This window comes from Ornithorhynchus anatinus, chromosome 2 (genome assembly GCF_004115215.2).
Source record: "Ornithorhynchus anatinus isolate Pmale09 chromosome 2, mOrnAna1.pri.v4, whole genome shotgun sequence".
NCBI lineage: Eukaryota > Metazoa > Chordata > Mammalia > Monotremata > Ornithorhynchidae > Ornithorhynchus > Ornithorhynchus anatinus.
The window spans coordinates 73,635,114-73,660,834 of record NC_041729.1 but is presented as its reverse complement, the minus strand read 5'-3'; the positions used below and the strand labels follow the sequence as shown (position 1 = coordinate 73,660,834).

General features: G+C 41.8%; 1 protein-coding gene across 3 annotated transcripts in view; it reads right to left on the bottom strand.

The window, feature by feature from the left end:
- ZDHHC14 (zinc finger DHHC-type palmitoyltransferase 14) overlaps nucleotides 1–25,721 on the bottom strand; it is a 287,105-nt gene that overhangs the window by 123,607 nt on the left and 137,777 nt on the right. For all 3 annotated transcript variants that reach the window (XM_029057932.2, XM_029057930.2, XM_029057931.2), the window contains exon 2: nucleotides 5,162–5,322. In XM_029057932.2, the coding sequence (XP_028913765.1) occupies nucleotides 5,162–5,322 (161 nt within the window). The remainder of the gene's footprint in view (nucleotides 1–5,161; nucleotides 5,323–25,721) is intronic.

The window sequence follows — 25,721 nt, the reverse complement described above, 5'->3', positions numbered from 1 at the left end:
CGAAAATATATACAGTTGAGTGGACGAGTACAGTGCTGTGGGGATGGGAAGGGAGAGGTGGAGGAGCAGAGGGAAAAGGGGAAAATGAGGGTTTAGCTGCGGAGAGGTAAAGGGGGGATGGCAGAGGGAGTAGAGGGAGAAGAGGAGCTCAGTCTGGGAACGCCTCTTGGAGGAGGTGAGTTTTAAGTAGGGTTTTGAAGAGGGAAAGAGAATCAGTTTGGCGGAGGTGAGGAGGGAGGGCGTTCCAGGACCGCGGGAGGACGTGACCCAGGGGTCGACGGTGGGATAGGCGAGACCGAGGGACGGTGAGGAGGTGGGCGGCAGAAGAGCGGAGCGTGTGGGGTGGGCGGTAGAAAGAGAGAAGGGAGGAGAGGTAGGAAGGGGCAAGGTGACGGAGAGCCTTGAAGCCTAGAGTGAGGAGTTTTTGTTTGGAGCGGAGGTTGATAGGCAACCACTGGAGTTGTTTAAGAAGGGGAGTGACATGCCCAGATCGTTTCTGCAGGAAGATGAGCCGGGCAACGGAGTGAAGAATAGACCGGAGCGGGGCGAGAGAGGAGGAAGGGAGGTCAGAGAGAAGGCTGACACAGTAGTCTAGCTGGGATATAACGAGAGCCCGTAAGAAGTAAGGTAGCCGTTTGGGTGGAGAGGAAAGGGCGGATCTTGGCGATATTGTAGAGGTGAAACCGGCAGGTCTTGGTAACGGATAGGATGTGTGGGGTGAACGAGAGAGACGAGTCAAGGATGACACCGAGATTGCGGGCCTGAGAGACGGGAAGGATGGTCGTGCCATCCACGGTGATAGAGAAGTCTGGGAGAGGACAGGGTTTGGGAGGGAAGATGAGGAGCTCAGTCTTGCTCATGTTGAGTTTTAGGTGGCGGGCCGACATCCAGGTGGAGACGTCCCGGAGGCAGGAGGAGATGCGAGCCTGAAGGGAGGGGGAGAGGACAGGGGCGGAGATGTAGATCTGCGTGTCATCTGCGTAGAGATGGTAGTCAAAGCCGTGAGAGCGAATGAGTTCACCGAGGGAGTGAGTGTAAATGGAGAACAGAAGAGGGCAAAGAACTGACCCTTGAGGAACTCCAACAGTTAAAGGATGGGATGGGGAGGAGGCTCCAGTGAAGGAGACCGAGAACGACCGGCCAGAGAGGTAAGAGGAGAAACAGGAGAGGACAGAGTCCGTGAAGCCAAGGTGAGATAAGGTACGGAGGAGGAGGGGATGGTCGACAGTGTCAAAGGCAGCAGAGAGGTCAAGGAGGATTAGAATGGAGTAGGAGCCATTGGATTTGGCAAGAAGGAGGTCATGGGTGACCTTAGAGAGAGCAGTCTCGGTAGAGTGGAGGGGACGGAAGCCAGATTGGAGGGGGTCTAGGAGAGAATGGGAGTTAAGGAATTCTAAGCATCGATTGTAGACGACTCGTTCTAGGATTTTGGAAAGGAAGCGTAGTAGGGAGATAGGGCGATAACTGGAGGGGGAAGTGGGGTCAAGAGCGGGTTTTTTTAGGATGGGGGAGACGTGGGCATGTTTGAAGGCAGAGGGGAAGGAGCCCTTGGAGATTGAGTGGTTAAAAATAGAAGTTAAGGAAGGGAGGAGGGCAGGGGCGATGGTTTTAAGAAGCTGAGAGGGAATGGGGTCCGAGGCGCAGGTGGAGGGGGTGGCACTTGCGAGGAGGGAGGAGATCTCCTCTGAGGATACTGTAGGGAAGGATGGGAAAGTAGGAGAGGGGGTTGGTGGGGGGGAGGGGAGAGGAGGAGGGGTGACTTTGGGGAGCTCAGACCTGATCGTGTTGATTTTCGTGAGGAAATAGGTGGCCAGATCATTAGGGGTGAGAGATGGGGGAGGGGGAGGAACAGGGGGCCTAAGGAGAGAGTTAAAGGTCTGGAACAATCGGCGGGGGTGACGGGCATGGGTGTCGATGAGGGAGGAGAAGAAGCTTTGCCTGGCGGAGGAGAGGGCAGAGTTAAGGCAGGAAAGGATAAATTTGAAGTGTGTGAGGTCGGCTTGGTGCTTGGACTTTCGCCAGCGGCGCTCAGCAGCTCGAGCATAGGAGCGTAGGAGGCGGACGGAGGAGGTGATCCAGGGCTGTGGGTTAGTGGAGCGAGAGCGGCGGAGGGAAAGGGGGGCGAGAGAGTCGAGATGTTGTGAAGGTGAGACTGAAAGGATTTGGTCTATGACCAGATTCTTCTTGTCTGTGATTTTGCCATAATGTTCCTTGGTGAGAATGAAAGAAAATAATTTCTAGTTCCTTCTCTTAAACTTTAATTAACAATTCAATTAGCATCCCTTTGTTGAAGACACTACTGAGGATGAGTAAAAACTCACTACTTAATGTGCATGTAGAGACTGTTCCATAATGAACTGAGAGTTTGTTTTTTGTTTTTCTGATCCCCCTTGGGATCATGATCTTCCTAAAGCCTCTGCTCCTATACCATATGAAATAAAGCAGGTTTCAGACAAGTGCTTTTCATCCTTGTGAGAGAACCAGAAAATCTACACAAACAGTAGTTACACATGTTGCCACTACTGGGGTTGCTGTTTAAGTAACTTGGAGCTGAGAATGTTGAAATGTGACCATAATTCTGTCATGAAACCAAGAGTGGGAAGAACAGATGCTTTGAGGGCTGGTCATTCTGCCATTCTTTGAGGAAACATGCATAGAATTGCAGAAAATACAAGTGTGACTGTTGAGTAGCATGGACTAGCGAAAAGAGCATGGACCTGGGAATCAGAAGATCGGGGTTCTACTTCTGGCTCGGCCATGTGCCTGCTGTGTAACCTTGGACAAGTTATTTAACATCTCTGTGCCTCAGTTACCTCATCTGTAAAATGATGATTCAATATCTGTTCTCCTTCCTACTTAGATTGTGAGCCTTGTGTGGGATAGGGACTGTATCTTTGGTCTTCCCCCTGTGCTTAAAATAGTGTTTGACATGTAATAAGTGCTTAACTAATACCACAACTATTATTAATATGTTGTAGTAAGAATAATAATAAAGATGGTATTTGTTAAGTGCTTACTATGTGCCAACCACTGTTCTAAGCACTGAGGTAGATACAAGATATTCAGGTTATCCCATGTGGGGCTTACAGATTTAACCCCCATTTTACAGATGAGGTAAATGAGGCACAGTGAAGTTAAGTGGCCTTCCCAAGGTCACACAGCAAACAAGTGGCAGAGCAGAATTAGAACCCACGTCCTCTGACTCCTCCCAAGATGGGGCTCTTTCCATTAAATCATGCTGCTTCTCTAGTACCAACTAAATCTAATAAAACATACTGTCCCACAAATACCTCATTACTTATTATAGTATGTTCAGCCAACCATTTCTCTTGAAACATCTGCTTCTCTTTCTTTCATCTTTTTCTATATTGCTCTGGCACTGAACATATACCTATCAAATTTTGGCAAAAAACCCACTGATTGTACTGGAAGTTCCAAGATTGCAAGTGTTTCATTCTGCATCAATATACCAGGTAAAAGTACGTACAAGCTGTCCCAGAAATCCGATTAGGAGGACCCAGTTGGAATTTCTGTAATTAGACACTGGACATCAGGCTTGCACAACACTGAGCCATGTGAAAATATTAATAACTACAGTAATAACAATAACACCGTAAATAGCCCTGATGCTTTCATTTTTCCAAAGCATTTTTACACCGATTTTCTCATTTTATCCTTATAATACCCCTGTGAGGCAAGTATTAACCTATTCCCACATATAAGGAAACTGAGGCACAGAGAGGTTACATGTTTTGCCCTGGAACACACAGCAGACCAGGAATAGGATTGGGATTCCTTGGCCCAAGTTCTTTCAACTAGACCACATTGTTGCACTTGGCATGACTGGGAATCGTGCATAATGCAGCATGGCTTAGTGGAGGGCCTGGGAGTTGGAGGATCTGGCTTCTGATCCTACCTCTGCCAATTGCTTGCTGTGTGACCTTGGGCAAGTCACTTAGCTTCTCTGTGCCTCAGTTCTCCTGTTCTCCCTCTTACTTAGACTGTGAGACCCATGTGAGACAGGGACTATGTCCAACCTAATTAATTTCTATCTACCCCAGAGTTTAGAAGTGTTTGACACATAGCAAGTGCTTAACAAATATCAAGTTTTTAAAAAGTCACTATTTAGTCAATCCTAAACCCTACTAATCCTGAACAAAAAAAAGGACAAAAACAATTTGGGTGGTCAGGGGGAGGGGTTTCTGAAACCATTTTTGAGGTCTACAAAAACAGGATCATCTTATTTTTCTGGGACACCTAAAAGCCCGGTAGAGGATTTTCATAGTCCCTTACAGTTCTATGAATCCATCCATCATATAAAGGAGACAGAAAAAGTTCCAGGTCTTTCTTTGGGCTTTAACTTTAAATACGGACTTCCCAGGGTCCACCTTTTGTTTGAATAACTACAACTTTATCAGTTTCATTAATCTTCCTTCACTTCCAGTCTTTAAAAAGTTAATATCCAGGAACACCAATTCCATGGAAAATGAATAAGGAAAGATGACCCAACTTATTATACTACACATTTTGCTTGAATTGATTTGGTCCATTAGAAGGGAGATTCTTAAACCAAGGTTGGACAAATAAGAGAGCAGTTTAAGAAGGGGTCTTTGTTGGCCTGGTGATTTTGAAAGTAGACACTATTATTTTGAAGACCAGCCAGAAAACTGGAGAGAGAAGCAACAACCTTATATCCTTATATTGCTCAACCTCCCCAACAAATTTGGTTTTTTTTTTCAGGGAGTGAGGTCATTTTTCTAGGGTTTTTTTTCTTTTTATTTTAACGGTCTTTTCAAGAGCAGAGAAGTGACACAGTTTAAATTGATGTAGAAAGTACACTTAGCCAAAAGGATTCAAACCTCATCCACCACATATGTTTTTACACATCACTGACTTTCTATCTGTATTCTTTGAGGTTCTAGTAGAATCTCTTACCACTTAAATCCACCTCCCGCCCTCCTCTCCTGACCTCAAACCACCAGTTTTTCAGTTGTTTAAATGTCTTAGAAGATTTTCAGGGACCCCCATCATCAATGACTTTGATATCGACAACCCAACCCTCTCTTTGTCCTCTTTGTCTTGCCCTGTACTCATTGCTTACAAACCTTATACACTGACATGGGAAAAGGGCAACAGGGTCAAGACGGCTCCTCAAAATTACCTATTTGTCTTTCCAGGTCGGCTGCTTCATCCGGGGTGGCTCGGGGTAAGACTCCAGGGTCACTGAAGCTCGTTCTCAAAAGCGTCCCCATCACGAAGAAGAAGAGGATCCCGCCGACTGCCGGGATGGCAGGAGTGATCTTCACCGCTAAATACGGACAGCTGCCGGTGACAGAGGAATGGGAGCGCCATGAAGAAGGGAAAAAGCATCAAAACCGACTGTTAGAAATCAACAGGAAACAGTTTGCAATTCACTGGGAAGTGAAAAGATTATGGGAAGGATTAAAATTAATTCTATTAAAAATCCATCTCTGTGAAGAATTCACGCTCCCTGAGATTTGCGGGGTATTCTCATGGAAAATTTCACCCCTTGCTACAGTACATCACTGCCAAAGCATTTCCACCCCATGGAATTACTTGGCAAGGAAGCGGCAGAGAGAGGAAAGTTATTCTGTTTATAGACTCATTTTGAAATATGCATGTATCTCTTTCTATATATAGTTCACAGATCTCAAATTCTGAACATATACAAGTCATAAATCTACGGAATACCACCACTCTTCCTCCACACTAAGTTATAAAAGAAGTCAATGTAGACTACTTTCAAATGGACACAGGGTTTTCAGGACACAGGAAAACCCTGTGTTTTCCTCTTTGGGTGAAGATACAGCCTTGCTTGCTTCAGTGCAGTGACATTCAAAAGGGACAAAAGGGTAGGAAATGCAAATGTGCACTCAGAAAGGTGGAAACAATTTTCAGTATTTGGGATTTAACCTATGCCAAAGAGGTTAATAAGTCCTGCATAGGGAATTGAGCTCGGTTTTGGAGGAGATATTCCAGGATTTATGCAGATGGCACAAACCCTATTCTTTTGACCAGAAGTCATTTCCACCTGAGTAAGAAGTAAATGCTATTATTAAGTGACTACTGGGTTCAGAATACTAAGCACTTGGTAGAGTACAACAGAATAAACAGATCCACGATCCCTGCCTTCATGCATCTTACAATCTAGCAGGATAGACACTAAAACAATTTCCAGATAGGAGGAAGAAGGAAAGGGGGCTCTGATATACTGATTAAGCAAGAAGGTGTGAGTGCTCCCGGTCATTACACATTCTGTTGAGTGGTGGGCATAGGAATTGGACTCCAACAATGGGAATAAAACTGCAATCAGAGAAGCAGCCTGGTCTAGTGGATAATGGATAGCCTGGAAGTCAGAGGGACTTGGGTTTGAATACCTGCGGCAAGTCACTTCACTTCTCTGTGCCTCAGTTGCCTGATTTGAATGGAGATTAAGACTGCGAGACCCACGTGGGATAGACACCTTGTCCAACCTGATTATCTTGTATCTACTCCAATACTTAGTATAGTAGCTGGCACACAGTAATTGCTTAACAAAATAATTAAAAGAAAAATCAGTACTTGTTTTATTGGATTCTCTCAAATGCTTAGTACAGTGCTCTGCACACAGTAAATGCTCAATAAATATGACTGAAACAAAAAAAAGAGGAAGTATGTCAAAGTGCTACTCACACTGAGAAAAACAATCGAGTGGAACAAAGGTGTGCGTCTCTACCTTCAAAATCTACAGCGGGTTGTACATTTTTTGGACCGAGTTTCAAGGCTGAGCACAACCTGAAATGCCCATAATACTACACTCTACAAGCATGGGGGTTTCTGATTTTGAATCCGCCATGTCCTCTACGACTCTTACTCCAGCAGTGCTGGAATATTTATTCTCACAGCTGTGTTCCAACTACAATGAGTCCTAGGTGGTAGGCAGAGTTTCTCGACTCCAGTTGACACTGATGACCTTAAACTGGCCACAAAAAATGGAAAAGGGCACTTGGCAAGTGCTACAACCCAGCTTCAGCGGGTCCAGATCTAATTACATTAAATGATATATTCCAGCAGTCTGTCCGTCAATCATATTTAGTGAGAGCTTACTGTGTGCAGAGCACTGTACTAAGCATTTGGGAGAGGACAACAATAAACAGACACATTTCCTGCCCACCATGAGCTTACAGATTAGAGGGAGGAACAGACATCAATACAAATAAATAAATTATAAATCTGCATATAAGTGTTGTGAGGCTGGGAGGGGGAATGAATAAAGGAAGCATGTCAAGGCAACACAGAAGGGAGTGGGAGAAGAGTAAAGGAAGGCCTAGTCAGGAAAGGTCTCCTGAAGGAGGTGTGTCTTCAACAAGGCTTTTGAAGGGGGGAATAATCATAGATTGGATATGAGGAAAGAAAGAGTTCCAGGACAGAGGCAGGATGTGGGCGAGAGGTTGGGGTGAGACAGATGAGATCAAGGTACAGTGAGAAGCTTAGCATTGGAGGGGCCAAGTGTGTGGGCTGGGTTGCAGTAGGAGAGTAGCGAGGTGAGGTAGGAGAGGGCAAGGTGATTGAGTGCTCTGAAGCCAATGGTGAACAGTTTCTGTTTGATGCAGAAGTGAATGGACAACTACTGGAGTTTCTTGAGGAGTGGGGAAATGGCCTGGACATTTTTGTAAAACTTTTCAGAAACTTCCCAAAGAAAGACAATCAGAACACTGGCAACAAGAGGAACATGAAAGCACACAGAAGACCATTCCAGAGAAGTAATAGCAGAGTACAGAATCCTGTAAAGGGCTAGAAATGAAAACTAAAATAATTTGAAAATCAGACTTAAAAAAACTCCAGCAGGAACAAATGGATAGGCATACCTTTACTTACCAATGGCTTAAAACAAATAAAAACCATTATAAGTACTGGAGAATGCAATATTAACATTTCTTGAGCATCCTCATTGTGGCAGGAAGTATCAGAATAATATGGAGTCTGAATCCGAGGAACAAGCCTCTGATGGTTCAAAAATTTCACAAGAATTTACTGCATGAGTAACAAGTGAAAGTAATACATCATTTCATTATGGCACAATGTTCCAATTTTTTATGGTGATTGTTAAGCACTTACTATGTTAGGCACTGTTCTAAGTGCTGGGGTAGATACAAGATAATCAGGATGGGCACAGTCCATGTCCCACATGGCCTCATAGTCTTAATCCCCACATTACAGATAAGGGAACTGAGGCATAGAGAAGTGAAGTGACTTGTCCAAAGTCATACAGCAGAAAAGTGGAGGATCCGGGATTAGAATCTGGGTCCTTCTAGATCCCAGGCTTGTGCTCTATCTAACAACCCACCTTGTGTCTTGATTCAAACCTAAAAACTTTTAACAAGTGTTCTATTAGTAAATCTGAAAGGTTCTGGTAACAAATAGCACTTTGTGTCTAAAGCTACAGGGCATTAATCTTGATTTGGAATGAGTTTGGACTGGGAAGACGTGGTGGTCCTGGGGAAATGGCACCAGATCAACAGCTTATTCTTCATTCTGGGATCCTGGGAACCCAAGTAACTTTTCTTGAGAACCACATAGCCTAGGGGAACCAACACAGGCCTGATCTCTAATGCAGGCTCCACCACTTGTCTGCTGTGTGACCGTGGGCAGGTCACTTAACTTCTCTGTGCCTCAGTTACCTCATCTGTAAAATGGGGATTAAGACTACGAGTCCCATGTGGACCAGGGACTACATCCAACTTGATTAGAATGTACTTAGCCCAGTGCTTAGAACGGTAACTGGGGTAAGCATTTAAAAAAGAAAAATGAGCAGCTTGCTCAAAGTGGGTTTAGATTTTACCAGGTCAATTTGCCACCCTATGAAGTCAAGCCACCAGATTTCAGATCCAGAAGGACTTTTCTCAATAGACTGCTCATTAAAAGCAATGAAACCTTATGAAGAGTTTGAAGCCATAGCAATCACAACCATCTCCTTAAAGTCTTACTGAAAATTTCCACTGGAACCTGAAGACACTCAAGGTGCCAATTTCCCAAGGGTACTCAAGCTGTTTTGACCATGACACACCACTACCCATAGGCCAGCAGACTCATCCCTAAATTACTCTGTAGCAGAGAGATAATCAAGCAATTTATTGAGCACTGTATGCAGAGTACTTAACTAACTGGTTGGGAGAGTATAATATAATAGTGTTGGTAGACATTCGCTGTCCACAAGGAGCTTAGAGTCTAGCCTTCAGTCTAGATGACTGAGTTAAATCCAATGTCCAACCTCTCTGCATCAAAAGAGCTCTGAATTCCTCCAGGGACATAAGTATCCAATCTTATTAAGATCTGAACGGGAATAAGGAATACTTACAGCAATAATATCACTGATGAGGAAGGAAATAGGCTCTTAGGATATCTACCTACAACTTGGGGGCTGTCTTATTAAACCCGATGAAGACACATTTCCTATTATGCTTAGTGCCCTGTTTTATTCATTCCAGACAACTTCCACTTTTATGCATTTTTTATGATTTGTTCTTGTCTGTCCGTCTCCCCCGATTAGACTGTAAGCCCGTCAAACGGCAGGGACTGTCTCTATCTGTTGCCGACTTGTTCATCCCAAGCGCTTAGTACAGTGCTCTGCACATAGTAAGCGCTCAATAAATACTATTGAATGAATGAATGAATGAATGATATTTGCTAATGTTTACTATGACCCCGGCACTGTTGTATGTGCTGGGGTTGTCTTTAATATTTTGTGAAGTTCAGCTCTGTATGAAAGCTGGATATCTGAACCCTGGAAGGAGTGGTGAGGAGACCCATAACTGACTAAGAACAATAAAAACACATTTCTACTTTACAAGTTGATGTAATAAAAATTAAACTGATCCACACATTTAAAGGTACTGGATTGCTCAAGTCATCATGCTGATTCTTAATCTCCTAGATGCAATATGCATGAAATTAACAAAAGTAGCAAACTCAAACTACAAATGAAAGTAAACTAAAAACTCTAAGTAATTCACTTTGCCTTCAGAGAAAACTACATCCTAAGAGAACACCTATTTGAGCTCCACAGGGATATAATCATATCAACCTTTTCTACAGCGGTGAGACCGTGATCTGCCTCAGAAGGTATCTTTGCCTTCCCAAGCTGTTTCATAAGCAGAACCTAACAGCCATTTACAACACCAAATGGCAAAGCAGGTTCACCAACGGTGAGATTCCTCAATATGGGGAGTTCACCACAGTTACGGCAATACTTATCATAGCCCAGTTTTGCTGGAAAGATCATTTGAGGAGACTGGATGATTAGCAGGGTGAACAAACAGTGCTGTTTGGTAAACAGGAATGGGACACACCCAAGCTGGGGATGCAGAACAAATGCTTTAAAAAGACAAAAGAGCACAGACAGATACAGAGTGGTACTGCAGCCAACTGAAGGGAGACTAAAGAAACTGATGGATCAGCTTGTTGTAGGGCAACTGGAGTGGGGAAATAGGTTGTAAACTTGTTCACTTCTCTGTGCCGCAGTTACCTCATTTGTAAAATAAGGATTAAGACTGTGAGCCCCATGCAGGATTTGGACTGTGTCCAACCTGGCTGACTTGTATTCATTCATTCAATCTTATTTACTAAGCGCTTACTGTGAGCAGAGCACTGTACTAAGCACTTGGAAAGTAAAATTCAGCAATATCTGCCCCAGTTCTTCGTACAGTGCATGGCCCATAGTTAGCACTAAAAAAATTCCATTAACTAATAATAATAATAATAATAATAATGAAGAATCCAGAGCAATGCTGGCTGCCTCTCAGCCAACCACCTGTATCCATCACAGAAGAAGCATTTAGTACAGTACTCGAGCAGCGTGTCTCAGTGGAAAGAGCATGGGCTTGGGAGTCAGAGATCATGGGTTCGAATCCCAGCTCTGCCACTAGTCAGCTGTGTGACATTGGACAAGTCAGTTAACTTCTCTATGCCTCAGTTACCTCATCTGTAAAACGGGGATTAAAACTATGAGCTTCACGTGGGACAATCGGATTACCCTGTATCTACACCAGAGCTTAGAACAGTACATAGTAAGGGCTTAACAAATACCAACATTATTATTACAGTGCTCTGCACACAGTAAATGCCAAATAAATACCACTGATGATGAAGAAGCTTTATGGCTTGGACACGTTACCTCAGCATCTTTGACCAGCACCACAGTCGATGAAGATCTTCTTTCACTCCATGTGAGGAGGACAACTGCTGAATGGGCAAAGATATATTTCAGTGAGCTGAACCGTCCTCCGCCATCGAGGATGAGGCCCCAAGAGGTAAGGTAGAGCAAGCTACAACTTGGCAACAGCTCCAACATTTGTGGAAGTTTCTCCTGCACTCCAAGCCATTAAAATAGAAAAGCACTTGACCGTGTTGGCATTCTTGCAGTAATCTATATGTAAGGAGAGGATTTAATGGTTTAATGGTTCCTGAAGAAATGCCATGACTTCAGTGATGTCACCTTACTCTCCATCTTGAAGATGAAAGAGAAGGTTTCAATCAATCACTCAATCAATCAATCAGTGGTATTTATTGAGCATTTACTGTGTGCAGAACACTGTACACTGTACTAAGTGGTTGGGAGAGTACAATGTAACAGGTTGGCAAACATGTTCCCTGCCCACAATGAGTTTACAGTCTAGAGGGGAGTTTACAGGGATGAGATGTGTTTCAAATAGAGGTAGAAGGAGGCAGGGATAATTCAGTAGGCAGAAATATAAATAGCCACTGCTTACAAGGTATGAATATTCCCCAACCATCTGTCTTTTCTAAAATGCTATCAGGTGATTAGAGCAACCTGATCAACCAAGAATCACTCAGCAGTAATAACTATAGATCTGCACAGTTTGGTGAACAACTTTTCTTTCACTGAAGTCACAATATGCTGGAAACATGGGATATATATATTGAAGCAGCAAGGCTTAATGGATAGAGCATGAGCCTGGGAGTCAGAGGACCTGGGTTCTAATCCCAGCTCCGCCACTAGTCTGCTCTGTGACCTTGGGCAAGTCACTTTATTTCTCTGTGCTTTAGTAGCTCATCTTGAAAATGGGGATTAAGACCATGAGCCATATGTGGTACAGGGACTGTCTCCAACCTAATTACCTACTCTACCAGTATAGTATCTGGGACACAGTGAGCACCTAACGAATGCAACAATTATTATTATTATTTACCCAATCCAGCGATACTGTGTGTTTTCACTATGCCTTTTGGCTAGAATTCTTGTCAGAGCATTAGGAAATATGAATTCAGCAATGGCAGGCCTTTTGGAAACGGTATTCTACCAGGTGGAAATAAACAGGCTGTAACCATATGTACTGCATCAGACAAGCTGAATAATGCTGGGTGGGTTTTCCTTAATGGCTGGCTTTGCCAGAACACTTCCTAACCCCCAACTAACTAAACCCACTGCTTTAGTCATAAATGAACACAGAGGCCCCCAGGAGACATGGGTGTGTTTTTGGGTGTTGCAAACTATGTAATTCTTTCTGAACTTCTTTCAGAGAAAAAATCCACTTGGTTGCTGAAGTTCCCTTAGAGACTCCAAGGTGACACTGAGAGATTTCCTCTCCCTCCTGAGAAACACGTCTCTTTTGTGCATAATTAACAGAGAAATGAATTCATAAAGGCTAATGAAATCTTGTGGGAGGAAAAATAAATTGAATTGCCTGAATGTACAAACTGGATGGTTGGAAAAAACTACGGAAAAGTCTACCATTCCAACATCACCTGTAGATTTGACATCTGTAGGTTTCAAGAGAGACAGAGACTCAAGTTTACTGTGAGAAAGGAGGCAACGGTAAACCACTTCTGTATTTTTACCAAGAAAACCCTAAGAATACACTACCAGAATGATGGCAGATGGAGGTGGGATGTTCTGGGAGAGATGTGTTCATGTATCCATGGAGTCGCTATGGGTCGGAAACGACTCGACAGCCTAAGACAAGGTTTTAAGGCCTGGTGCTTCAATTTAAAAAAAATCGTAAAAACCTCTGGCACTTTTAAGTTTCAGTCTTTTGTTGCTGCCTATATATTTTGGAATAAAATTTCTATAATTTGGAACAAAGGGAGCAGAGAAGGAAGATAAAACTGAAATAATGAAAATCCTGAATTTTAGAGATTTCTTTAAAAAAATCTAAGATCGTGAGTTCTTTCTTTTGTTAGAGATTCTTCTCTCTGTTACAGAATCCCATATCCCCAAACACAATGAAAACACAAAATACATATTCCACTTTTCAACTACTGCACCAAAAAACTAAGGCACAAAGGGCATTTTGCAAGTACTCTGGGAAAGGGGTCAGGAATTTACAGAGCTTTCTCTAACAATAATCACTGGACTCCAGAGGAAAACTGAGCTAATGAAAACTCTCACTGAGTTTGCAGTGTCAGGGTTAAAAATCAAAGCAAGAAATAATGCAACTGACAACCAGGATCAAGCAACTGGAAAAGGACTTCAGATTTCTGAACAACTAGAGATACTATTTCCCAATTTTGATCTATACCCTTGAATTTGAAAATCCTACAAATAAGAGTGTGGATATAATATAAATCTCACCACCTCAAAAACAACAAATGGCTTCTTGTTTCCCAAGGAAAAATCTGATCATTGGCTTCATGGTTCGAAGTCAATTCTCTCCTTTCTTCACATCTGCTCTCTTCCAGCTTGCACCCATCTCTCTTCTTAAGCTAACTCTATTTGTGCTTTACTTAGCTCCAGCCTATTGTTGTTTTTTAATGGTACTTGTTAAGCACTTACTATGTGTCAAACACTGTACCAAGTACTGGGGTAGACACAAGATAATCAGTTTGGAAACACTTCTGGTTGCACATGGGACTCACCGTCTAAGACAGAAAACAGGTAATGAACCCCAGTATTACAGATAAGGAAACAGATACAGAGAAGTTAAAAGTCTTGACCAAGGTGACACAGCAGACGATGGTGGGGCTGGGATTACAACCCAGATCCTCTGATTCCCAGGCCCATGCTCTACCCTTCTCCCTGACTAGTACCCTGCCACCTCAAATCCACCAGACTACAGCTCTCTCTAGCTTCAAAACCCTCCTGAAATTCCCCCTACTGCAGGAAGCTTTCTCTGATCAATCCTCCCCCACCCCAGATCACATCACCACATCCAGCAACTGTAGCACTTATTTATATAACAACAAACCTAGCCTTCAGGTATATGGCAATTAACATACTCTACTTTTTAATTAATTATTCATTTATTCATCTTTGCACTCTCTGGATGCTCCCACTATTACTAAATAATTTTGCTCTTCATGAAAACGTCATCAAATTGCAAGAAAAAAATAAGAGTAATTTAAGAAAACTAATCTTCATTCAGAAAACAAAATGTAAAATGTTCTTACATGAATCTTCCATATTATGACACTCGTCTGCTAGAAATTTTTGTTTTTAAAATTTCAGGGATAGAAATAAAATACACAGATATATAAGGGGAAGCAGGATGGCCTATTGGATAAAGCACAGTCCTGGAAATCAGAAGAACGTGGGTTCTAATCCTGACTCCACCACTTGCCTGCTGTGTGACCTTGGACAAATCACTTTTCTCTGTGCAACAGCTTCCTCGACTGTAACATGGGGGATTCCATACTTGTTCTCCTTTTTACTTGACTCTGAGCCCCTTGTGGGACAAGAGTGGGTCCTACCTGATTAACTTGAATCTATCCCAGTGCTTAGAACAGTGCTTGACCCATAGAAAACACTTAACTGTCATTAAAAAAAGTTGTCATAGCACTCTGTATTTGGGAATAAAGAACAGTATAGGCCAATGGTTAGAGTATGTACTTCTGTCAAAGTTCTCTGAAGCCTACTCAAAAAGAATCTTGCCTTTGATGTTTAAAAATTCCCATTTTTTTGTCCATTTTTATATATGTGTGTGTTTCATTTCTATCCCTGAAATTGAAAAAAATTTCTAGCAGCTGGGTGTCATAATAAGGAATATTCGTGAAAGAACATATTATACTTTGTTTTCCGTAGGACCAGGACTGTTTCCTTATTAATAAGTTACCAAAGACCAATCGAAAGTACAAATAATCATTACTAAATAAAAAATGATAATGATTTCAAGACTGAAATTCCAGTGTGTTGGAATCAATGCAGACATCTGTTTTAAATATCTGCATTTTGGCTCATTGACTAGATACTGTTATTAATCACTAAAGTGAAACCTAAACAGAACCAAAAACCCTAGAGAGAAAATATCTGTCAGAATGAATAGCATAAGCATCTAGGATGGGATACCTGGATTTCATTACTGTGTAGGAAAGTAGCTCTGTCTCTTATCTAACAATTATTAGGAAATTAATGGTATTTAAAAAACAATTTCCATGAGATGTATCACTGATGTAACTTACCCATCAGAGTCCTTTGCAGTTTAATAGAAGAACTGAGAGTATTTGTCCTTACCAAAAATAAAATACTCAATCTGCTTGTTGGTGTGTGACTGATGGTATGTATCCAAAGCAGTCCCTGGCATGGCAAAGATCAAGTAGTGTTCCTTTTAATCAGCATTGTATATAGAAGAAATGTCAACAGGGTCAATCTCAAATTGTTATAACAAACACACAGACACATAAACACATACATTCTCAATCTCTGTCTCTGTCTCTGTCTCTCTCACACACACAGACACACAATCAAGGTCAGTGCCATGTTTCCCGTGGGTTTTCAATATATACAACTGTCCTTCAGGATTGAAGATGACACTACTGACAGTCAGAATCTATTAGTGCATTCAGCTCTGACTAAGACGACTGATATGTCACTGACAATTCCTTCAACGTGGTGGCCTTTACCCATCAACATCATGATCACATCAATGGTATTCACTGAGAGCTTACTATGTACATAGCACTGTACTATGTGCTTGGGAGACATTTTCCCTGCCTAAAACAAGCTTATAATCTAGAAGAGGAGGCAGATATTAATATAAATAAGCTATAATATATAATTTTATGGTAATTGTTTAGCGCTATGTGTCAAACACTCTTCTAAACGATGGGGTAATTAGGTTGGACACAGTCCCTGTCCCACTTGGGGCTCACAGTCTGAGTAGGAGGGAGAACAGGTAAAATCCCCATTTTACAGTGAGGGAACTGAGGAACAGAGAAACTAAATGACTTGACCAGCATCACACAGCAAGCACCTGGTGGAGCCAGGATTAGAACCCAGCTCCTCTGACTCCTGGGCCCTGCTCTTTCCACTAAACCATGCTGCTTCTCCTGAAAGCCCCACATACTAAATACTTATTTTTCATTTTTTTGGTCAGGTCTCTCACAGTGCTTTATTTCTCACCCATGGACTCTGTGCCAGCTACATCCCCCTACCCCCCGTGGGAGAATTAGGTACCAAACTACCTATGGATGGTGATGTGTGCAACATTAAAAAGTCCTTGACTGTTCAACATCATTGGTGCTGAGCACCCAACCCTGCATTCCAATACTACTTCATTAGCTAGAGCAATGGTTGGCTGATTTTTGGTTCTGTGGGCACCTTATCAGAGAGCTTCTGAACCACGCTTCCCAAGAACCTTTAATGAAAAATGAAAGGTGTGGGGGAGTGGCAGAGCGTTTCTTTGTCAAGATATTTGTTAAGCACTTACTAATATGTTAAGCACTGTTCTAAGCATTGGGGTAGGTACAAGTGTATCATGTTGGATATAGTCCCTGTCCCACACAGAACCACATAAAGAAGAGAGCATTAGAGTGGCATCTCTCATTTCTTTTGTCTACAGACTTTCAGCTATGGGGGCAAAACTATTGGTTTTATCTCCACATTGATTTGGGTTGGATTTCCAGCCTCACCCATCTCAGGTCTGTGATAATTCCTTCTGAGCAGAAGTGTGAAGAGGTAAAAGTTTCCAAGGGAAGCAGTTTTGCCTGCTGGATATACCACTGGCCTGGGAGTCGGAAGGAACTGGGTTAGAATCCTGGTTCAGCAATTTATCTGCTGTGTGACACTGGAAAAGTCACTTAACCACTCTGTGCCTCAGTTCCCTCATCTGTAAAATGGGGCTTAAGAGTGCAACCCCACTAGCTTCTATCTACCCTAGCGCTTTATATAGTGCCAGTTACATAGTAGGCGATTAATAATAATGTTGGTATTTGTTAAGCGCTTACTATGTGCCGAGCACTGTTCTAAGCGCTGGGGTAGACACAGGGGAATCAGGTTGTCCCACGTGGGGCTCACAGTCTTAATCCCCATTTTACAGATGAGGGAACTGAGGCACAGAGAAGTTAAGTGACTTGCCCAAAGTCACACAGCTGACAAGTGGCAGAGCTGGGATTCGAACTCATGAGCCCTGACTCCAAAGCCTGTGCTCTTTCCATTGAGCCACGCTGCTTCTCTACAAACAAACACACCATAAAACACGGGGAAGGGAAAGGGGTGGTTGAAGACCCCTCAATCCAGGTCATTTTGACCCACGTTTGACCCACTAGTTCATGGAAGTATGCTTGCCATTCTCCAACCCTGCTTAATTGCTACGTCTGCCTCTGCCTCCTGTGCTCAACAAATGGACACCTAGCATGGGAGGTGGGGAAGCAGAGTGCCACTAAAGGAAAAGAAGAGGACAATAATTGTGATGATCATGAGAAGGGAATAAAGTTTTACCAGGAACAGGGCTGCCAAAACCAAAAACACAACCACCACCACATCCAGTCAGTTAGTGAACTGTAGTTATGAAGTGCTTACTGTGTGTACAGCACTGTGATAACTGCTTGGGAGAGTACACTATAACAATAAACTGACACATTCCCTGCCTATGATGAGCTTACAGTCTAGATGGGGAGATAGACATTAATATAATCAATCAATTAATTAAGGTATCTGTTAAGCACTTACTATGTGCCAGGCACTGTATTAAGTGCTGGGGTGGGTACAAGCAAATTGGGTTGCATACAGTCCCTGTCCCACATGGGGTCACAGTCTCAATCCCCATTTTACAGATGAGGTAACTGAGTCACAGAGAATGAAGTGATTTGCCCAAGATATGTCATTTTAGAAACACGGGGCTAAAGTAAATGAATCAAGAGAAGGAAGCACATGCTTTATAAATAATCATATGCAGTACTTTAATGAGACTGTTTTTCTCAAAGCGTAGAAATGGGTATGCAGGTACAGACCTTTATGAATTCTCCCCACTTAAGAGTTTTCCATTTGGCATTGCTACCACTTTTTCAGTCACACAATCTTTTTCCAGAATAACCTTTAGCAACTTCACTGGCTTTCTTATACAGTCTTTGCCTTTTTAGCTGAATTATTCGTTTCTTAATCTTCGAAGAGTGCAAGTCCATTCATTCATTCATTCATTCATTCAATCGTATTTATTGAGCGCTTACTATGTGCAGAGCACGTGGAATGTACAATTTAGCAGCAGATAACGACAATCCCTGCCCAACAATGGGCTCACAGTCTAAAAGGGAGAGACAGACAAAACAAAACAAGTAGTCAGGCATGAGGAGGTTCTCTGTTGACAAGCTACAGATGAACCTATTTCTTTTAAAGTTTTGCTTAAATATGTAAGTCACAGTAGGAGTAATCATGAAGTAATCTATAACTGGAGGCATTAAGTATGAAAAGATAAGCTAGGTATAGCTTCTTGAAAATTCCAATCAATCTGTATTCAATCTAAAGAAAATGAAGCATACATTGATTCTTATAAATATTGCCTTTCACAATCAAAATCCTGAAAAAGTTAAAGATTTGACTGCTTTCTTGGCAACAATATTAAACAAACTGTTAATAAAAGGCATTTCTGGATTCAGAAACAGTAGTTCAATTGATTGGGCTCATTTGCAGAAAATTATAATGATATTTTATCTCTCAAAGACTTTGAGGAAAGCTTTAAAATACACAATCTACCTCAGAATGAAATGTTAAGATTACACTTAAAGAAGTCAAATTCTCTGTAAAATAAAATTTATAGAAATTACTTTTTTGTCTCTAATTAAATCCAAGTTGGAAGGTCATCTAATAGCCTTCCAACCTTCCTTTTCTTTTAAGAAACTCACAATCAAATGAAACAAAATTAATATAAAAGCAGAGTAAATCCAATAATAAAAACACTTGAAAACATTTAACTTGGATAAAATAGTGAATACGTTGAAAAAAAAGAACTTCTGTGGAAAGCAGGAGAAAAAAAGGCAAGTTTTCTGGAGGGGAGAGTAAAATACTAAAGAGAATCAACAATTGAAACATTAGAGTGCATCTTTCTGTCAACTGCACTGTAGCTTGTTCAAGATTTTACTTATTTTTCAGGGAGCCGAGGTTTTATTGTGGAGTTCCCCTGAGGTTCTCTTGAAATTGTTTTAATGCATGCTGATATATCTGCCTTTCCACATTTCTGTCATAAAACCTGATCTAGGTTCTGTAACATATTGTTAAATCCAAGTTTTACAGTCCTTATTTGGTTGAAACTCCCAAAGTCATTTTGAGGAGAAACTCATTCCCCAAAATAAAAATGCCTGAAAAATTATTCTCAAAATGTCTAAAAATGTATGCTCTTCTGGATTTGAATACCAATTTAGAGCTCAAAGTATTTAATAAATTTTCTTTTATTTATCATTTCTATAAGTATTAATGCTACACAGTCACATTCTCTAAAACAGGAAGGAAAGGGCTACTGATTTTCACCTCTTTTCCACAGCTTTCCAATTAATCCTCATGGTGGAACCATGCCAACTTCTCTGTGAAATTCTAAGAATGCTACAACCACTGAGTTTCTCGTGGTAGTAACAGCTTCCAAAAATCCACTGGTAGCCTTAGACATGGCTCCTCCTCCTTGAATCCAAGTGAGGGATCTATAATTAAAATCTTTTTTGTCCAGATGTTCTGCCAGGACATCCCTTAAAATTGCTGCCAAGATTTTTCCCACATCCAGTGTTCACTATTTCGCCTCAACACTTTCTTTTGAAATGAAATAATAACCATATGTGTTCTGGAAACCTCCTTTGAACAGAAAGGATTTTTGTTTTCAATTTCAAATCAATGTGCTACTGAGAATTCCAATTAGTGAAGGAATGGAAACTTCAAAATTGTTTTTAAAATTAATTTCCCATTGGCAGAAAAGTTCATGTTTTGGGAGCACATAAGACACCTTTCCCAAGCCAATGAGGGTAAAGTCAAACATTCAAAGTCAATCGTTATTTGGACACAGTAAACATGGGTTTTTTTTGTGGTAACTGTTAAGTACTTAGTATGTACCAGCCATGGATCTAAGCAGTGAGGTAAATACACACTAATCAGGTTGGACACAGCCCACATCCCACACGGGGCTCACAGTCTTAATCTTCATTTTACGGATGAGGTAACTGAGGCCCAAAGAAGTAAAATTCCTTGCTCAAAATCACACAGCAGATAAGTAGCAGATCTGGGACTAGAATCCAGTTATTTCTGACTCCCAGGCCCATGTACTATTTACTACAATAAATACGACTGATTGACCATTTGCTAAATATTTTTTCTGCATCTCCATTGTTGTATTATTTTCTACGATGCATCCCCTCTATTACTGTAACCTCACTGAGGGGTAGGGGACAATGTCCATCACCTCGACTAAATTGAATTCTCCCAAACCCTCAGTGCGGTGTTCTACACATAGTAGGTACTCCTCGAATAGACATTCCCTGACTAAGCCCTCTTTTCTCCCACTCTTTTCTGCATCACCCTGAGTTGCTCTCTTTATTCAACCCCACGCCCCAGGTCCACAGCCCTTATGCATTTATCCATAATTTTTTTATTTATATTAATGTCTGCCTTCCCTCTACACTTTAAGCTCACTGTGGTCAGGAAATGTGTTTGTTTTATTGTTGTGTTGTACTCTCCCCTGTGTTTGGTACAGTCCTCTGCCTACAATAAGGGCTCAGAAAATATGATTGATGGATGGGCACAAGCTCAGAGGCTCTGTCCAAAATGGATGGAGAGCTTAAGTAAGCCTGTTGCAGAAAGAGTCAGCCACTTTGTATGCATTAACTACTTTTCCAAGTGCTGCTCAAATGGACTTCATTCAGTCTCACGCTATACTCCCCCAATGTAGTACATTAAACATTCTCAAAAGTGAAGTCTAAAGGATCTGGGTTCTAATCCTGACTCCACACTTGTCTGCTGTGTGACCTTGGGCATGTTGCTTGACTTCTCTTTGCCTCAGCTACCTCATCTGTTAAGAGGGATGAAGACTGTGAGTCCCAGGTGGGACATGGACTATGTCCAACCTGATTATCTTGTATCTATACCAATGCTCAGTACAGTAACTGGCACATAGTAAGCACTTAACAAATAACATTAAAAAACAAATTCATTAGTTCCTGAAAGACAATGGGGTGAAGAAGACAAGTAAAGAACTGTATTATCTAATTTGTTTGCCAAACAGAAAGGTCTAGTAACAGGCCTCTCTGGTATTTTCCAATGCAAGAGCAATCAATCAACGGCATTTATTGAGCACTTACAATGTACAGAGCACTGTACTTCTTGCTTGGGAGAATACAAGAGCACTCCTGCCCAAGTGATCCCTTCTGGGGAATGCCTCCATGTAGCAGCAGTTTATGATGACCAGAACTTGTTTTAGTCCTTTCTCAGGGGAAAGGAAGGGCTGGAAAAGACAAGCTGCCTGGAGTCTTAACCTAAATTACTCTCTGGGGGCTGCTTAGACTGAGAATGATTTCTGACCCATAGTGACTCCAGGGACACACCCTCTTCAGAACATCCCATCTTCGATCATAAAGTAGTTCCGGTATGTGTATCTTTAGAGTTTTCTTGGTATAGCTACTGAAGTGATTTACCATTCCCTTCTCCTGCACAGTAAAAACTGGAGTCTCTGCTGTTGTCTTTGATCAAGTGATCAATTTCCCCAGCACAGGTGATTTGATTTTGTCTGATGCTTTGGTTTAGACCTTTCCAATATATAGCATATATCTAAGCTTCATTGGTGTATGCAAACTCTCCTGCTGTGATAAGGTACCTCTGCTCCTAATAAAGTGTAATACACTGTTCTAGTACCACCACCACAAGGGAACTCAAACTATTCAGATACTTAAAAATTGCTTCTGCCTCTAGAGAAATTAGTCCAACTCATGCTTCCCCCCCAAAAAAATCTGAAAGAATAAGTTTCACTTTAGAAACACCCACAGAGATCTATATAGTTGCCCTTTGTATTCAAGATGGCATTCCTGAGAATTGACTTTTTGGTTGAGGATATTATAAAAACCTACATATGACATGCAATCTTGTCTACACGTTACTTTCAGGGACTGTTTCTGATCTGATTATCTTCTACCTATCCCAGGGCTTAGCACAGTGCTTGGAACATAGGACACATTTAGAGATGACAGCTATTATCAGTGGTATTTACTGAAGGCTTACTTTGTGCAGAGCACTGTACTAAGCAGTTGGGAGAGTACAAAAGAGTTGGTAATCAATCAATCATATTCATTGAGGGCTTATTAAGTGCAGTAGACATATTCCCTACCCACAAAGAGCTTGTCTAGAGGCTGATTATTATTATTATTATTACTGTTATTTACAGAGTTTATCTTCAAGGCCAGACTGACTCAGACATCATCAGGAAATCCCACTATGAAAATGGGGAACAGAAATCATGCTCCCATAAGTCATTTATTTAGGTTGCTAGATACTGCTAGCATATCCTTTCACATTTCTTGATGTTTGCTTTTGATGTAATTCCCACTATTTGTAAATATTTTGTGTGCCTACTCCATTATGTTGTACATTTTTTATGGGCAAAAACGTGAAACTTGCCTTTGGCTCCTGTTGTACTTTGCAAGCTTAGTACAGTTCACTGTTCCCAGTAGATGCTTAGTAAAGATCATTTGAGAAGCAGCGTAGGCTAATCGAAAAAAGCCTGGGCCTGGTAGTCAGTTCTGTCACTGCTGTGTGAACCTGGGCAAGTCACTTCACTTCTCTGGGCCTTAGTTTCCTCATCTGTAAAACTGAGATTCAATGTGTGGCTTAGTGGAAAGAGAGGGAGCTTGGGAGTCAGATGTTGTGGGTTCTAATTCTGGCTCTGCCACTTAGCTGTGTGACTCTGGGCAAGTCACTTAACTTCTCTGTGCCTGAGCTACCTCATCTGTAAAATAGGGATTAAAACTGTGAGCCCCACTTGGGACACAATCTGATTAACTTTGTATTTACCCCAGCACTTGGAACAGTACTTGGCACATAGTAAGTGCTTAACAAATACCATCATTATTATTATTCTACTTAGATTATAAGCCCCATGTGGGACAGGGACTGTGTCCACCATGATTAATTGGTATCTACCCCAGCGCTTATAGCAGTGCTTAACACATAGTAAGCACTTAAGAAATAACATAATACTACTACTAATAATAGTATTTTCCACTATTGCTACTAGGAAAAGGGTAAAACAACAAACTTCAATCCTATAACAAGAATTATTCAGAGTGGCACTGTTCAGAAAAATTTGTGACATAGTTAACCCAATTTCAGCAAACTCCACTGGATCAAGACAGCCATTGGCAAATTAGTTGCCATCATACTGTCCTGGTACAAATAATACAACTGATTGGTGATCAATCAGTTGCATTTTGTATCTACTATTGTCTTTGGAAGGATGAAACTTCCTCAAACACAGAGGTGTCTTTATTTTGCCCAAACATCACTTCTCTTTTCAATATGCTTTATATATGTTTGGTATTACATCTCCAGGGGTGAAAACTATATTGTTCTAGGGAGGGTAGAAAATAGCTGACATTTCAAAACTCAGATGCAGCATTTACAGATCACTATCCAAACAAATGATGAGCTATTTCTAGGTTACACATTTATTTATCCTATACTAGCCAGCTGCTAAGAGCTTTATGTGCCTGGTATGCTATTTAGAAGGCCAATTGTATTTTCAGCCTTGAGGGAATTTTATAATGGAAAATTTACTTCCAATTTGAGGCTCTTCGTCTCTTGCAACAGGTGTTTGACTGCACTTTTCTCCCTGGGTCTGACAGAGAGATAGCAAAAACAAACTACACACACTATACTTAGTGCAAGTCAGATTTGAAAAGGGGTGACCAGAAAAGTAGCATTTACCCAAGCCAGGAATTCAGAGCAGACGTTTAGAAGAGAACCAGCATGGCCTGGTGGACAGATCACGGGGCTGAGAGTCAGAAGGACCTGGGTTCAAATCCCAGCTCCACCACTTTTCTGCTGTGAAACCTGAGGTCTGAAAGACTGTGAGCCCAAGTGGTCCATTGACTGTGTCTAATCTGATTAATGCTTAGTACAGTGTTCTGACACAGTACGCATTCAATAAATACGATTGAATGAATTGAATGAATTAGCTTGTATTCACCTCAATGCTTAGAACAGTGCCTGGTACATACTAAGCACTTGTATACCATTATGATTAGTATTGTCTCCAAAGATCATGAGTCATAGATATTCCCATCCATGTAAGCTTAATTTAGGGGATTGCCTTCTAATGATACCGCTCAGTATAGAAAGGATAGTGAAATTTCTGTTATCAAATAGAATCTCCTCACCAGTGGATTTAAAGTTCTCAATCCCCCTCCTACCTCACCTTGCTACTCTCCTTCTACAACCCAGCCTTCACACTTTACTCCTCTAAGGCTAATATTCTCACTGTACCTCCTTCTTGTCTATAAGCTGCCAACCCCTCACCCACTTCCTGCTTCTGGCCTGGAATGCCCTCTCTTCTCATATCCGACAGTCAGTTACTCTCCCCTCTTCAAGGCTTATTGAAGGCATATCTCCTTCAAGAAACCTTCCCTGAATAAGCCCTCCTTTCTTCTTCTCCCTCTCCCTTCTGCATCATCCTGACTTGCTCCCTTTCCTTATCCCCTCTCCCAGCCCCACAGAACTTATGTATATAACTGTAATTTATTTACACTAACATCTGTTTTCCCCTCTAGACTATAAGCTCGTTATGGGCAGGGAATGTGTCTGTTATATTGTTATTCTGTACTATCCCAAGTGCTTAGTACATTGCTCTGCACACAGTAAGTGTTCAACAAATACTACTGACTGACTGACTCTTTGGGTTGGCAGTCATCTGCAGGAGCAGGGAAATACATGAGATTGAGGCTCTAAGAGGTGTCAAGAGCCACAGCCAAAAGGCATATTGATGTGTCATTTGGTAGCCACTGAGGTGTGCAGATGTTGGTATCCCTCTTTTAGATTTGAGTGTACCTATGTGAAAATGCTTACGAGTGCAACTGCTTGCACATGGAGCCCTGAGTCCACCATCATGAATGACACTTACTGAGCCCTGGGTACACAATCCTCAGCTAGACATTTGTGGTCCAGGACATTGTACTGAAGATCAACTAAGTCAGATGAAGAAAGCCTTGGGAGCCCAAATCCCCTCCCTCACTCCCTCGGCTAGGCTGTGAAGGAGGGAACTGTAAGGGAGGGAAGTGTCCAACGGTTTTCTCTCCTGTTTGAGGAAACTTCAGCACAAAAACAGAAGCATTTGGCTCAGCACCTTACTGTTTCCCTTTCGCTATGATGACTAGAAACCTGGTCACGTTAGAAATAGTTGGAAAGGGGCCTCAAGAGCGTGTGCTATGGGAAACTGCGTGAGTGAGGGGACAGCAGAGGGAAAGTCAAGAGCAAAGTACAGAGAAGCAGTGTGGACTAGTAGATAGAGCCCAGGCCTAGGAGTCAGAAGGAC